General features: G+C 33.1%; 1 protein-coding gene across 2 annotated transcripts in view; it reads left to right on the top strand.

Moving 5' to 3' along the window:
* The window catches only part of LOC114327733 (sodium/potassium/calcium exchanger 4), a 167,061-nt gene that overhangs the window by 133,076 nt on the left and 17,544 nt on the right, over positions 1-16,441 (top strand). For both annotated transcript variants that reach the window (XM_028276437.2, XM_028276436.2), the window contains exons 5-7: positions 3,264-3,708; positions 9,307-9,513; positions 11,775-11,876. In XM_028276437.2, the coding sequence (XP_028132238.1) occupies positions 3,264-3,708; positions 9,307-9,513; positions 11,775-11,876 (754 nt within the window). The remainder of the gene's footprint in view (positions 1-3,263; positions 3,709-9,306; positions 9,514-11,774; positions 11,877-16,441) is intronic.

Genomic DNA, 16,441 nt, shown 5'->3' with positions numbered 1-16,441 from the left:
TATAAAAGTTTCAATTTATACTTTTGTTTTTATTTTAAAATGCAAGATAACAACGACGCTAGACTCAGCGCTAATTTCTCATAGACAAAAACTCTACAATTCATCACATAATGATTATATAGAGGTAAAATAAATCGAAGAAGATTTTCACTTCGGTGATTAGATCAAATAAAGCGCACTCCCTGTTACCATCACTCTCTGAGGCAGCAGACTATGCGCAAAGGAGAGAATAATGGATAGCAACCATGCATTGAAAACCATAATATCACCACATTATTATCAAAGATAGAGGATAGAGGACGATGAATAATTACATATACATTTATTGGCCTTTAAAATCTGTAGTTAATTGAACTTAACCGTTAACTTTCGCTTAAGTCATACACTTTAAAGAAACTTCAACCTTTTTTTAAAGAATCTTGTAGTTAGGCTCTATTTTTTTTTTCATGATATAGATGTATTGCATACTAAAGTTATAGTCAATATAGAGACATTTCTGATTAAATAAACAGAGGTCAAACTTTATCTTAAAACAAGCAAATATACTTGTTCAGTCATATGTTTTTACCCCATGTGACTTGAAGTAGAACCTATATTTGAATAGAGCCTATATATAAACTTCCTGTAAGTCTGCGTCGATTTATATACTATTTCTCTAATTTTGTGTAATTTTTACGTTACTTCCGGTAATAAATTTATAACCGAAAATGACATCAAAACCAGAACTAAGTATCCGACCTTGACTTGTCAGTATGCATCGATTGATATAATCATAATGTACTATTTCTCTGGCTGTATTGTGGCACTTTCGGTTACAACTTTTTCACCGAATGTAATATGAAAACCGGAAGTAGAGGTCCCTTCATTTGGGTAGGCACCAATTTGCATATTATAGCGCATCTAAAATGGTTTAAGACAGTGAAATTTTACTATTGAGGCTAACGCGTGATGCTTGGGCGTGGCTTAGGAAGAAACTTCAAATTTTGACTTCTATACAAGTAAAATAGTATGCAAATTAGCGCCTTCACAAACGGCCGGACCTCTATTGTCCTCTATATATATTTGTTCTCGTCTTACTAACAAAAGCCCAGTCGGGATAGCATTTGACCTTGCATTACGAGCTGCCCCAAATTTTATTTTTCTTATCTTTAGGAAGGATCAATATTAGTACAAATTTAAAATCTCGACTGAATTCCACCGTTGCGTTAGCCGCCATCTTGATTTTAAACGAGAACTGTTTTTGCTTAATATCTCCACCATTCTCAATTTTTCGACAAAAAGTGTAGAAACTAAAATTGTTGAAAATGCGATTTTCTATAATTTCATTTATTATAATTTTTTTCGTGCGGTCGATATTTTCCGAGTTATGAGGGGAAAATAGTGACAGTTGGAGCATAATTGTTGAATTATCTCGTTTAATATTAGTTTTACAACAAATATGTACCTAGACAAAAATGAAGAGAATTAAATTTTGTACAATTTTGATGTCGTTCATTTTTTTGATAAAATCAATATTTAAAGTAGTACGTTTGCGGTAAAAGTGCGAGCGTAAGACCAGATTGATTTTATAGCAATTGTTTTTGTTCAATATTTCTGCCATTTTGAACTTTTCGACAAAAAGTGTAAGAACTGAAATTGTTGAGATTACGATTTACTACAATTTTTTGAGAGAACCAGTGGCGGGTCTACAAGGGGGGGTGGGATAATTCCCCCCAAGAGTTTCCAAAATTTAAAAAAAATTGTTGAAATGTTAAAATATATTAGCTATGTAACATGAAACTTAAAATATCGACAGAAAAATTGAACCAATAAAACCCGCTAGTTAATAAAATTAAGTGAATTTAATGCATATACGTTATTATTTGTCTTTTAAATACTTAGTTTGGTTGATGTTTAATTGGAAGTTTCAAAAATTGTATAAAATATAATATTATTTATTTTTGTTTATGTATAATTATGTCGTAAAGTTAATAATAAATGAGAAAATTCGAAAATTATGCTTCCCCTCCGCTTTCACTATTTTCCCCCTTAACTCGGAGAATATTGATCGCATAAAAAACTGTGCAAAAGAAATTGTAGGAAATTTAATTTCCAACAATTTTCTCCCATTATTTTTGTCGAAAAGCTGAAAATGGGGGAGATATTAAGCAACAACAGTTCTCATTTAAAATCAATATGGCGGCTAATGCAACCGCGGAATTTAGTTGAGATTTTAAATTTACACTACTATTGATCTCTCCTAAAGGACATAATTATAAAGTTTGGGCAGCTCGGAAACAAGATTCAATTCAATAATTATGCTCCCCCCACCACATTTTACTATTTTCCCCATGTAACTCGGAAAATATCAACCGCATGAAAAAAATTTCTAAAAAGAAATTGTAGGAAATTATATTCTGAACAATTTTAGTTGGAAATGGTGTAGATATTGAACAAAAACAATCGCTATAAAATCAATCAGGCCTTACGCTCACGCCATTACCGCATACGTACTACCTTAAATATTAATTTTAGCAAAAAATTAACGAGATCAAAATTGTGTAGAATTTAATTCTCTCTATTTTAGTTAGGAACATTTTTGTCGTAAAACTAATAATAAACGAAATAATTCAATAACTATGCTCTAATTGTCAATATTTTCCGCCATAACTCGGAAAATATCGACCGCACGAAATAATTGTAATAATAGAAATTATAGAAAGTCACATCTTTACCAATTTTGGTTTGTATACTATTTGCCGAAAAGTTGAAAATGGCGTAGATATTGAACAAAAACGGTTCTAGTTTAAAATCAAGATTGCGACTAACGCAACGGCGCAATTCAGTCGAGATTTTAAATTTACACTACTATTAACCCTCCCTAAAGATTAGAAAAATAAAATTTGGAGCAGCTTCTAATGCAAGGTTAGGCCTGTTATTCGTCTAACCCGACTGGACTACAAGGTGTGTCGGTTAATAAATATATTGTTTGTATTACCATTTCGGCGACTTTAAAACAGTACTTACTGTTGCTATTATGAAACCGGAAGTTCGAGGTCAAATTTTAACTTTAATACAATCTATGGATTATAATATTTTATTCGACATCTCACTTACCATTTTATCTTTTCTAATAACGAAGGAGTTGTGCTTGTGGACAGATAGACAGACAGACATGGAGAATTCAAGGTTTTCACATTTTAATGTTATAAAATGAGTAAAAACAATTTACTTTTTCAGTATAATAACTAAGTTCTAATAAAAAATTTTTATTTTATTTGCAGCCTCTCAAATTAGATTGGTTTCCTTTAACCAGAGACTGCATTATCTACCTTATCTCAGTAACAGTTTTAATTGTTATCACATGGGACGGAAAAATCTTCTGGTACGAAACACTAATACCTCTTACAGTTTACATAACCTACTTCGTTATCATGTTCAATAATAAACGTATAGCTAAATTCGTCAAGAGCAAAATCCGACGGAATACAGTTAAGATTAATTCAGAGATACCGCCGGCCACAGAAAGCGCTAACGGCGATATAAGAAAACTTAGTGAGATTTCTGAAAAGAAGTTAAGTAGTAAGAAACACAGTGTTGATGAACATGACGCTCCAAAGCACTCAATTATGTCAGCGTATGGTACGTATATGGAGGGTGTCGATAATCCTGCGTTTGAAACGGAGCATCAGAAAGTCCTTGAAGCAATTCAGGAGGAAGCGAAGAAAGGTAAGTCATCAAATCTTACGTTTAAGCATTACTCCATTAAAATGTTACAATTTTTTTAGCCATACCTCGCATTTGTTAGAGGAGTCAATTTTATTTCTTTAATGTGTAAAGGGGATCAGTAGAAGCTTAAGTTCAAGTTTTTGGGATCGCCACCTTTGTCCCCCGGCCGTCAGTTTGGAAATGGGGTGCAAAGGGGTTTTGCGTTATATCTCGTAAACTACCAAAACTACGGAAAATCTAATTCAACATAAAATGTAGCAAATTAAATTTTCTACAATTTTGTTTCTATTATCTTTTATCGTCAAGTGACCAACAAAAAAGATATAAACAAAAATATGTAAAAAAATTTTAACAAGTTTCCTTTTGGAGGTTATAACTTTTTTTCAGTTCATTTTAAAATAAAATAACATTATAGCAATTTTGTAGAGGGTTTTTCAGCGAACTATTTCCACTATCAACTTGTTTAATTCTATTTATTTATATAAATTAAAACAAAAGTTAGGCTTACTTTTCTATCTATATATATTTTTTCATACAATTTATTATGATTGTAATATTCCTATGCTATTATTAATCTGTTTTTGACCTTTCTCCCCACTACAAAACTTATAACCCTAAGTATATATAGAAAAGGCCCAAGAAGTTATTTGAGGAAAAATTCGCCGGTTCAGAAGAAGAATGACGCAACCGCAAAATGCAAAATTCTTAAGAAGAGCAAAAAAGGAATTGTTGATATCAAAATCATAAAGTATGATCAAAATTAGCCATTCACCACACCGTGGTCAGGATCTCGAAGTATAAGCGTTTTTTGGGGTGTGCCGCTTGTTAATGGAGTAATATACCTTTTTTCCTATTGTATATTTTGACTTAAAATTTTCAAAAAAACTTCTTCATGAATTAGGTTTAAGGTGAAACAGTAGCGATCAACAGGTAGCGAAAACGCGTTCCAAGATTGCGGCTGTATTTTTGAATATTTTTTCGAGATATTTGGCGGTACAGAGTTGCGAGATATAAAAAATGGCGGTACAGAGCCCAATTTGAAAAATATATTAATATGTAGAAATTACTCTGTAATTAAATACAATATTAAAAAAAACGAGCCTGTACCGCCATTAAGAAGAACAAAAAAATACACTTTCTTCAAATACTTTTTTTACTACAACTTTTTTATCCGAAGCCTAGATTTTGTGTCATTTTGGAACTACTAATGAAATAAAAAATTTTATTAGTTCCAAAATGACACAAAATCTAAGCATCGGATAAAAAAGTTTATTTGAAGAAAGTGTATTTTTTGTTCTTCTTAATGGCGGTACAGGCTCGTTTTTTTAATATTGTATTTAATTACAGAGTAATTTCCACATATTAATATATTTTTCAAATTGGGCTCTGTACCGCCATTTTTTATTATATTACGAATACGTGTGCCAAATATCTCGAAAAAATATTCAAAATTACAGCCGCAATCTTGGAAAGCGTTTTTTGCTACCTGTTGATCGCTACTGTTTCCTCTTAATTGTTGTGTTGGTAAAGTTTGTCACTCAACTTTTTTAAGTAAACATGAAACTAACGAAATATGAAGACACAATATTTAAAAGCTAACAACTCCTTTTTTAATCTGTTTAAACATTTTGGACAAATTTCATTGTTATCTACATACTTCAAAGATGATACAGTAAAATTTTCAAAGGAAAATATTTACAGCGACCAAAGATACAGTGAGGTAAATTTGAAAAATCATCAAAATTGATTTTCGGCATTTTTGTATAAAATTTGATTTTTGAACATGTTGCACCAAATCTAGATAAAAATAAACTTTATATTCAGATTCAGCGACCTCGAAAACATAAAAATAGACCAACATTGGTCATTCACCTTGAATTTGATTTTCGTGGTCGGCATAACGATTGCTGCCGCTCGACTAATATAAAGTATTTTTTTATTGTATTCCTATGAGAATTCGAGAATCTGGTCAAGATTGGAGCGCCGTAAAACCTAGATAATAAATAAAATTAAACAACTTTATAGTGAAAATTGTTCACTGAAAAATCCTCTACAAAATCGCTATGATGGTATTTTATTGTGAAATGAACGGAAAAAAAGTTATAACCTCCAACAGGAAACTTCTTACAAAATTTTCTCATATTTTTGTTTATAACTTTTTTGTTGGTCACTTGACGATAAAAAGTAATAGATATAAAATTGTAGAAAATTTAATTTTCTACAAGTCATGTGTAATTAAATTTTCTGTAGGGCTGCTAGTTTAGGAGATACAGCGCGAAAGCCTTTTGCACCACTTTTTCCAATATGGCGGCCGGGTGACAAGGGTAGCCACCCCAAAAACTTGAACTTAAGCTTATACCGAACCCCCCTACACACTAAAAAAATAAAATTGACTCCTCTAAGAAATGCAACACTAAATGTAACATTTCAATGGACTATGAAGATTTTTTCTAGTATTTTTTTGAAGTATGTCTAAACATACTCTTATCCTATAATCCTTTCAATTCAATGAGGGCTAATTCATCAATTTTATTATATTCTATTTTTGTTTTATTTTAGTCTTTTAAGTAACCATCTTTAAGTGTTTTACATCACAGTTAGCCAAAAAAATCTTACAAAATTAACATTCATTGGAATTTTTCTATCATATTCAATTATTATATTTTTTCGTAGATGTCTATCATCTGTAATCAGAGCCCTTTTCTCTTAATTCTTGGAGAGTATTAGGTCTTTCGTGATCAATTGCATAGTTTTTGGACTTTATAATATATCCCCACATAAAAAAAATAACAAGGTGCAGGTGATATTGAAGGCCAGAAAACATCTCCTTGGCCACTAATAACTTGTTTAGGAAAACTCTTCTTCTTCTTCTTCTTCTTCTTCTTCTTCTTCTTCTTCTTCTTCTTCTTCATCTTCAAGTGCCCTGTTCGTTGCGAACGTTGGCTATTAGCATGGCAATTTTGATCTTGCTTGTGGCACTTCTGAATAGTTCTACGAATGCGAGTCCAAACCACTTCCGTAAATTTTTGAGCCACGAGTGTCTTCTCCTGCCTGGCCCTCGCTTACTGTTTATTTTATCCTGGACAAACAAGGAATGTCACTTTTTCATGAATTTTGGCTTTTCTCGCCACGTAGTAGTAAAAACTGAGTACTATCGACTAGACTATCGATTCAGAACAATAACCAGAACGATCAGTCAATATAAATTTTTTAAGAATTTGTATCCAGGCGAAGGACCAGGATTGTCCGCACGCCACTGAACAAAAATATGGATGTGATCTGTTTTATGGTGCATTATTAAATTAATAAATTAAGATATATTCATATTATATGAAGATTATAGCATAAGAATTGCTAGAATTCTGCTAAGAATCTCCTAAGTGGTTTTTAGATATCGTAAGTATTAAACCTTTATTGGTGTTTATTACGCCCACATTTCAAATGCTTCTAGTATTTTCGTGAGCATCTCTGTCAGCGTCCATGCCTCCACATCATATAGTAAGATAGGAAAAATGTAGCATTTAACTAGACGTAGCTTTAGGGGAAGAGATAAATCTTTGCTTATAAGGAGATTTTTCATGCTGTTAAATGCTACCCTAGCTCGTTCTATGCTCGCCTTAATTTCAGTGCCCTGATCCCATTTTGCATTTACGTTGGTGCCAAGGTAAACATAAGATTCTGGGACAGTTTGTGTATTAGTGCACCCTAATATGTATGTGGCGTATTTTGGCATTGTATCCGAGCTTGACATGTAACACCGTTGCCATATCCTCTATTTTTTCATACTAAAGCACTAACCCAGGGGTTCCCGACCTTTTAGCAACTGCGTACCACCTGAAATATTTTGAATATTTTGAATATTTTGGCGTACCACTAAACACCGGGGGCATGATATTAAAGGAAGCGCCCCCCCCCCCCATCCCTAATTGTTTTAGTAAAATATTTACACTAGGTAGCCTATTTTATATTTTTTTATGTATACAATAGTTCAGAAAAACCAGTCTCACATCAGTAACTAGTGACAAATTTCATTAAAAACAGCGTAGCTTGTCCAATCAGTCTAGCTAAGTCAATTAAGGATTCCTCTTTAAAATTGTCCTTCATAGAATTGTCTTCTCTTAGATCGATGAATATTTCCTGTAATTCCAACTCATTTGGTGAGGTTCCTGCAAAAGGATTTCTGATCCTGTCAAGTTTGAAATAATCTTCAGAGAAACATTTATTACAACTTTCTTGAAAAGATTCCAAGTGAAGAATTATGTCATCAACCAAATCTGATATTGCAGTTATTTTGTTTTCTTCAAAAAACGACGACAGCCTAGGAAATGCAGAAACTTTATTTCCCTTTATTTAAGAACATAAAAGAACCAAGTTTTTCTTGAAAGTTTATTTTCTCATTGGCTGTGATGGGTGTTGTGTTTGCTCCCTAAAGACCCATGTTCAACGTGTTGAATATGTCAAAATTGTCAGCTAAATACGCCAATCTTGACAATCATTCGTCATCACAGAACAAGTTTTTCATGTCATGATTTTTTTCAGTTCAAAGCATTAAAATTTCTGACGTCAGTTGGAAGAGACGGGTGAAAATTTTCCCTCGAGGTAACCATCTCACTTCTACATGCAACAGAAGAGTTTTGAACTTTCCACACATATCTTCACACATAAAGGAGAATAACCTTGAATTAAGAGCCCTAGCCTTTATGAAGTTAGTAACTTTCCTAGCATGTGATGAAACGGAGATAATATTTTCCGGGATACCTTTAGCAGCTAATTTTTCTCGCTGTATGACGCAATGTGTACTTCGACATTCAGGAGCAACTTTCTTTATTTTTGCTGCTAGCCCTGTCAATTTTTCTGACGTAGCTATTGCTCCATCTGTACATACACCAATACACTTTGACCAAGGAACGCCTATTTTGATCATATTATATACTCATTTATTGTATTAAAAATGCTCTTCACATTTAACAAAAACTCTTCTATAACTTCTTTATGACAATTAAATCGTACAAATACGAGTAGTTGTGTAGCAGCGTAATCCCTTGTTTCACACACGTGACTCTTACCACTTGAAACCTTCCCGCGTACCAACCGGTTGGGAACCCCTGCACTAACCTTTGATAATTATTGACTGACAAGAGTGTATGGTACATCTCAAATCATAGCATTAATTATTCTTTTCAATAATTTAATTTTGGATTAAAAACTACTACTAATTAAACTGTTTTTATTTACATTTGCTTTATTGTCTTTAAGTTTTACTTTATGCGAAATTAAAAATATGCCAATGTCATGTTAATGTCATACGTATAATTATGGCTGATTAGCTCTGAAGCTAAATTAATAGGTTTCTATAGATAATTTCCCACCTCTACTAGTTTCATTTCTTTTTATTTCACAACGTATTATACTTTTGCCGGTTCTATACTCAGTCATCACTGTATATAAATTTGAGCAAGAACGTTAGAGATAATATACATGAACTATATAAAATAAAACACAAATAGTTATCGGTATGTCGATAATATTTTAATAGATACTTAATTTTATTAAACATTGCCTCTTGCATTGACTAATTTTCTTTTTTTTTCTTTTTAGAGGCCAAGAAATCTATATTCAGGATACCAACAGGAAACGCTTTTAAACAGGCTTTGTTCTACTATACTTGGCCAATCAAACTCATCCTCCAATATACAGTTCCCAACCCCCAAACTCATCCTAACTTGTATCCTGTTACATTTATCATGTGTATCGTATGGATAGGAGTCAACTCCTATGTTGTATCGTGGATGATTAGTATTATAGGTGAGTGATTGGATTTAATTAATTTTCACGAGTTAAAGCTGTTCTAAAGCTATTTCATAAGTTATTAACCCGGCACCTGCCACGTGGCTTTGCAAGGCGCCAACTGCCACGTGGGGTGCTCACAGCACCCCTTAACAATTGTCTGTGATCTACTTGTTTAAAAAACAAAATAATGTGTTGAGTAACACAAGAATATAAATAAACATGTTTTATTAACTTATTAGCCACTAATATGTTATAAAAGTTGAAAAATAAAATGAAAAAGGTGTTATAAGCAAAGCAAGTACCAAGTCATAATAAATGAAGTCAAGTAAAATATCTAAAAAAATTAAGATTTATTGAGTATAGAGTCTATATTAATAATTTAAATCAGTTATTTCAATAAAAAATGTAAATTTGACCTGTTTATCAAAAATACAAAAAAAAATTTAAAACTTAAAGTGCCAGATGATGACACCCCAATTCGACTTTAGAGCTATAAGTTCAGAATGACACTAAATAACCACTTCAAACAACTAACACATACATGCTATATAATATTATAGAAAGCTACTATGACGCACAGCTCGGTTACCAAACTTGAAATACCAAATATTTAATAAAAATGTCTTATGGGGTGCTGGTAGCACCCCACGTCGCAGGTGCCGGGTTAATAAAGTTCTTAATTCTCTTTTAATTCTCTTAAGTTCTTTTGTACCTCAAACTTTATTAAGTAACTAGAGAAAACGTAGGTACTATTTTCTTTAAACATGCTGACCCAAAGATGCCTTTCTGTTAAACGAGATTTTTATGTATGATTTATAGGCTACAACAAAGCATTCGATAAGGTAAAGCATGACCGACTTATAGAAGTACTTAAAAACAAGGATCCGGATGTGAGGGGTGTAACATTGATATTCAGTTCTTACTACAGCCAACGAACAAATATGAAAATTTGAAGAGAAGTGTCAGAAGAACTGGAGATCAAAAGAAAGGTCGGGCAAGGTTATTATACTGTCGCCGTTATTGTTTAATGCTTATTTTGAAGAAATCATACAAGAAGCTTTGGTAAACGAGACAGTTGGCATACAAATGAATTACAGTTTAATTAATAATATTAGGCACGCCGACGATACAGTTATAATAGCCGACGATTTGGAAGACTTAGAAAGAATAATGAACAAAATATTAAGATATGTACCTACAATAGTGAAAAATACAGACTCTCTGTTTAACCTAAAAAAACCAAATTTATGAAAATTAGCAACAAAAACAGTAAAACGAAATATTAACGGTAGGCGCCCAGCAGATTGAGGGAGTAAAAAGTATACTTACTTGGGAACGATAATCACACAAAATAACGATTATACTACAGATATATGTAATTAACTGAAAATAATACACTGTAATAACGAGTGAGAATTGAAAAAGCACATGCCAACTTCGAGAACATGGAAACGACTTATTGCAGCAAAAATCTAACATTGACCCTTAGGATAAAGCTAATTAGATGTTATGTACACAGTGTGCTTTACTATGGAGCTGAATCATGGACATTAAAACAAAATTCAATAAATCGACTTACCGCGTTGAAATAAGGACATTTAGGAGACTGTTGAGGATTTTATGGATAGATAGAGCCACAAATATAGAAGTTTTAAGGAGAACAGGCAGATAGAGGGAAATGTAACACGCAACAAAAGAAAGGAAATTTCAATATCTCGGACATGCGATAAGAGGCCAAAGATACAACATCTTGAGACCCATAATTCAAGGAAAAATAAAGGGTAGGAAAAGTCTAGGAGAAAGACGAGTGTTCTGGTTGAAGAACGTGAGTGAATGGTTTGGTTGCAGCTCAAGGCAATTGTTTAAAGCAGCTACCTCGACGGTCAGAATAGCCATGATTATTGCCAACCTTCGTCGCGGAGATGGCACTTAAAGAAGAAGAGGAAAATGTAAAATAAAATAAAATGTCTATTATAAAAGTTTTGTTTGTGATTATTTGGGTTTTCCAACTCGATACAAAACCGTTCTTAAATCGTTACGCGCATGCGCAATGACGAATAATTATGCGCAGTAACACATTTTTCGTTACTGCGCATACTCGTAACCGTTCAAGAACGGTTTTTGTGACGGGTTAGAACAAACCTTTTGTCATAAAAATATTATGACCAACAGATTGACTTCCATTAACTAAGTCAATTGGTAAATTTTATCAATACGTAAACTTTTTATGAGTAAGTAAACTTCTATAAGTAATTGACATTTATTTTGCTTTTTAGGGACAATTACTAAATTACCTGATGCACTTTTGGGCATGACTTTGATGGCAATTGGTGGATGTTTACCAGAAACAGTATCAATGACGATTATTGCTCGAAGAGGTGAGTTTTATTAGTAAAAGTTATTTGTTATTAATAGGGAGCGGATTTATATGCGAGCAATTTTGATGAAATATGCGCATATATATGCAGTAAAAGATTACGAAATATGCGCAAGATATGCACAACAATTTAAAAAAATGCGCATTTTAAGAAACCAAATATTTATCTACAATAAAATGAATGTACCGATTTTCCACTATTTTCTTGATTTTTTTTATGGCATCGTTGTAAATTTCTGGTACGTATTTTTTTTCAATGAACTTCCATCGGTCACCCTTTTCTTGCAATATATTTCCAAAAAAACCTTTAATCATACGATTTTCCAGTTTTTTTAATCCGGCTTAAATTTATATTGTTCATTGGATGAAGTCATCAACCAACGATTGTCTACTGTCAATGGGTAACTGATCAAAACTACTTTCGATTTGCTCATCTTCTTGCATTTTGACTTATGTAGTTCTGTCCCGACGTGTTGTGTAACCGAACATTTTCGCTAAGGTGGTATCTACGGCAATATCACATACCTTTTCAAACTGTTTAAACTTGTTGAGGAATCAGCCAAATATTATCTATTAAAGAAGAAAGAGGAAGTAAGCAATCTTAAACTCACCATTCTATTACATGCTTTGCAGAATAATTTCCATTGGTGTAAAGAAGCTGGGGATAGATTCTGATCTGGGAATAAACCAGGCTAGAATCTTTCGGTATATTGCACTATTCACAAACAAAAGTACCTTTAAACAAAAACTAAACATTCGCATTAACTGACTAAAGGTAACTAATTGTACTGATTTACGGGATCTGATTTAAATCATATTTTAATTTCCGTTAGAGAATCGTAAAACGATGTTTAGAGGGTAATTAAACGATGTTTAGAGGTATTCTCTTAACAATAGGGTATTTAACATCCTACAATCATTTTAGGACAGCGTACTAGACGCACATTGTGGGAAAGTGCGGTGTCACATTATGCGTTTTGACCGGATGCGGTGGAAACGCAACCGGACCTATCTGTCACACTATGCGTTTAGTCTGGTGTCTGGTGCAGTTTGTAAGCGCGTGACGATGTCTCAAAACGCATCCGTTTCCAACGCAACCGGACCGACCTGTCACACTATGCGTTTTGACTGGATGCGGTGGAAACGCATCCGGTCAAAACGCATAAGGCCGATGCCACATTATGCGTTTTGACCGGATGCGGTGAAAACGCATCCGTTTCCAACGCAACCGGACCGACCTGTCACACTATGCGTTTAGCCTGGTGTAGTTTGTAAGCGCGTACCGATGACTCAAAACGCATCCGTTTCCAACACAACCGGATCGATCTGTCACAGTAGGCGTTTTCACCGGATGCGGCGGAAACGCATCCGGTCAAAACGCATAATGTGGCATCGGCCTAATGTGGCATCGCACCAAAGATCAGGAGTTTTCTAAGAAAAACCGAAAAGGTAGTGAATGAGCCGACTTTAGGTAGTTCTCGAAAAAATATGACATCATGTGCGGGGGAATATTTTGTGTCGAATTGAAAAATTTTAAAATTTTTTCGTTTGGACAAAAATGTTTTCAAAAAAGCACATAATATGCAAGTTTCTTTAAAAATATGCAAAATTTGGTAAAGTTCTCAAATATGCGAAATATGCAAGCAATATGCATTTAGCATAAAATCCGCTCTCTAGTTATTAAACACACCCAATTAAAGAAAACTAAATATCATTAAATTAAATGTCATTAACAGTCATGAATTTAAAGTTCTGAGAACTACATTGCGTAATAAAATATCCGGAAAGTCTCCAAGAGATTGAGTACACTGTGGGTTCGAGTCTCCATTTGGAAAGGAAGCTGAAGATATCCTAGTTAACTGGATATTAACTTGTGCGTAGATGGAGTTTCCACTTGATAAGGACGGGTTATTGCGTTCAGTACAAAAACTTGTTCGATAGACAAATATTAAAACTTCTTCAATGATCGACCAGGCAAAGAATAGTACTAGATCTTTCTTAACAGACACAACCAAGTTTCCCAGAAGAAAGCAGAATACATTCACGATGGCAGAGGCGCAGTAACTGAAGAGAAAACACGTAAATGATTTGACGAGATGTCTACAGTCGGAAAAATGAAAGAATACCCATGAACTCACATATAAAACACGCTGTATTTTCCTGTCACCGTGTCACACAAAAAAATTGGCCAACGCAAGTACATGTAATAATTATTGTTACATGTACTTGCACTGGATAATTTTCTTTGTGACACGGTGACAGGAAAATACAGCGTGATTTATATGTTCATTCATGGGTATTCTTTCATTTTTCCGACTGTATGTATATAAGCTATATGACTGTTACCAGTATAATAGATAATCCGAAAAGGAATTAAAACATGTTTCTGTTTAACCCCAAAAAGTGGTACTCTATTGGACCTCGAGGAAAAAACATATGACGAACGAGCCTTATCAGATTAGAAAAATGTAACTAGGCTTTTCACAGTTAATGTAGAAGGAAAATTCACTCCCCCTTAAATATTTTTAATGTTTAATTGTAATGTTTAATTTTTATGTCCGGATTTTATCCGCTGTGTGTAAAGCAGCTTCTAATGATTGGGAGTTAGGAAAAAGTCAAACAAGCTGGTTGATTGCAAAATATTATTTTTTCAGTATTTTTCGAAAGTTTTTGTACCCGAAATAAAATGCCTGTCCTAAAATAAATATGTTGCCAAAATTATAGAAATCCTTTCTTCATAAGGGTATGAGATAAATGTTTAAAAAGTGCTAATGAAGAGGAAACTGTATTTTGTCCTATAAAAAATGACATTTGCAATATAGATAAAGGCGACATTTAGGGAAAACTACCCAGCCTATTGTCCAGGAACAAGGAAAAATTTTAAGACTATTTTTCTAGGACAACTAGACATTTATGAAAAAATATGAAATCGCAAACACTATTTACAAACTTTTTTACGCTTTTTACTTATTTTATAGTTCAATAAATATTTAAGCATACTTATACATATATTCATATCAACGTCTAGGTATCTCTCTTTCTCTTTTTCAACTAGTTTTTCGGTGGCCAACAGTGGAAAAACTCTATGGCCAAATGTAGAAATAGATGGCCAAAAGCAGCGATTTTTGTAGTTCAAAATACATTTTTGTAGTTCAAAATACAAAACAATTATTAATTTAATTTATATTATCAGTTGATCTAGTAGAGCTGAGCCGAAAGTAAAAATGGCATTAGGCGTAAAGATTTTATTCGAATACATACTACATGTTTCTCAGTAGAAAAATAATAAAAAAATAATACTTAAAGTGGCCGTAAGTGTTGACTGAACCATAACTTCTCAGTATTTAGTCAATCGAAATCCACGATAAACCTTATATCCGACATGTCGGTTTAAATTTAATAGAATAAGCTGATAGAATGAGAAGAAGGAATAACATGTATGAAGTATTGAACTCTTTGGGTATACCCGTAAAGCTGATAAGGTTAGTAAGAATGATTTCGATCATCATCAAATCATGTAGTATGGAGAGGTTTCTCATCGGATGAATTTGAAGTGAACAGAGGTCTTATGGAGATCTGTTATCCACAGTGCTTTTTAACTTAGTATTTGAAAAAATAATAAGAAATAGCCGAGTTAACAGAGTTAAATAACCGGATCTGACCTTGGCTGATGATCTAACGGTTCTAGAGAAAACAAGAAAATAATTAAAAAACTTTATGAAAAAATTATAAAAGCAGGGAAAATATTTTAATCTAGAAATAAATCAGGAAAATTTAAACTATGTGATACTCGGAAATACAGAACAAAACAAACAGGGGCAATTTGCTTTTGAAGCAAGGGAATATAATTTCAAGAGAAGATTCATTTTACATATCTGGGAGTTATTATAGATGAGAACGATTAGCACAGTCGGGAGGGATAGCATTTGATCTTGCATTACGAGCTGCCCTAAATTTTATTTTTATAATCTTTAGGGGGCGTTAACAGTAGCATAAATTTAAAATCTCGACTGCATTCCGTTGTTGCGTTAGCCGCCATCTTGATTTTTCCGACAAAAAGTGTAGAAATTGAAATTGTTGAAAATCTGATTTTCTATAATTTCGTTTATTATAATTTTTTTCGTGCGGTCGATATTTTCCTAGTTAGTTAAGGGGGAGAAATAATGACAGTTAGAGCAGAATTATTGTATTATTGAATTATCTCGTTTATTATTAGTTTTACAACAAATATGTATCTATAGAAAAATGAAGAGAATTAAATTATGTCCATTTTTAAACTCTTTCATTTTTTTAATAAAATCAATATTTAAGGTAGTACGTATTAGGTGAATGTACGGGCGTAAGAAATTATTGATTTTATAGCAATTGTATTTGTTCAATATCTCCTCCATTTTCAACTTTTCGACAAAAAGTGAAAGAACTGAAATTGTTGCAGTTACGATTTACTACAATTTTTCGAGAGAGCCAGTTGCGGGTCTGCAAATGGGGGAGTGGCGGGGGGGTGGAATTCCCCCAACAGGGTCTAATTTTCAAAAAAATTGTTAAAATATTAATATATATTAGCTG

This window comes from Diabrotica virgifera, chromosome 1 (assembly GCF_917563875.1).
Source record: "Diabrotica virgifera virgifera chromosome 1, PGI_DIABVI_V3a".
In the NCBI taxonomy this organism is placed as follows: domain Eukaryota; kingdom Metazoa; phylum Arthropoda; class Insecta; order Coleoptera; family Chrysomelidae; genus Diabrotica; species Diabrotica virgifera.
The sequence above is the reverse complement of the archived record's forward strand: the minus strand, read 5'-3'. Positions and strand labels throughout refer to the sequence as shown.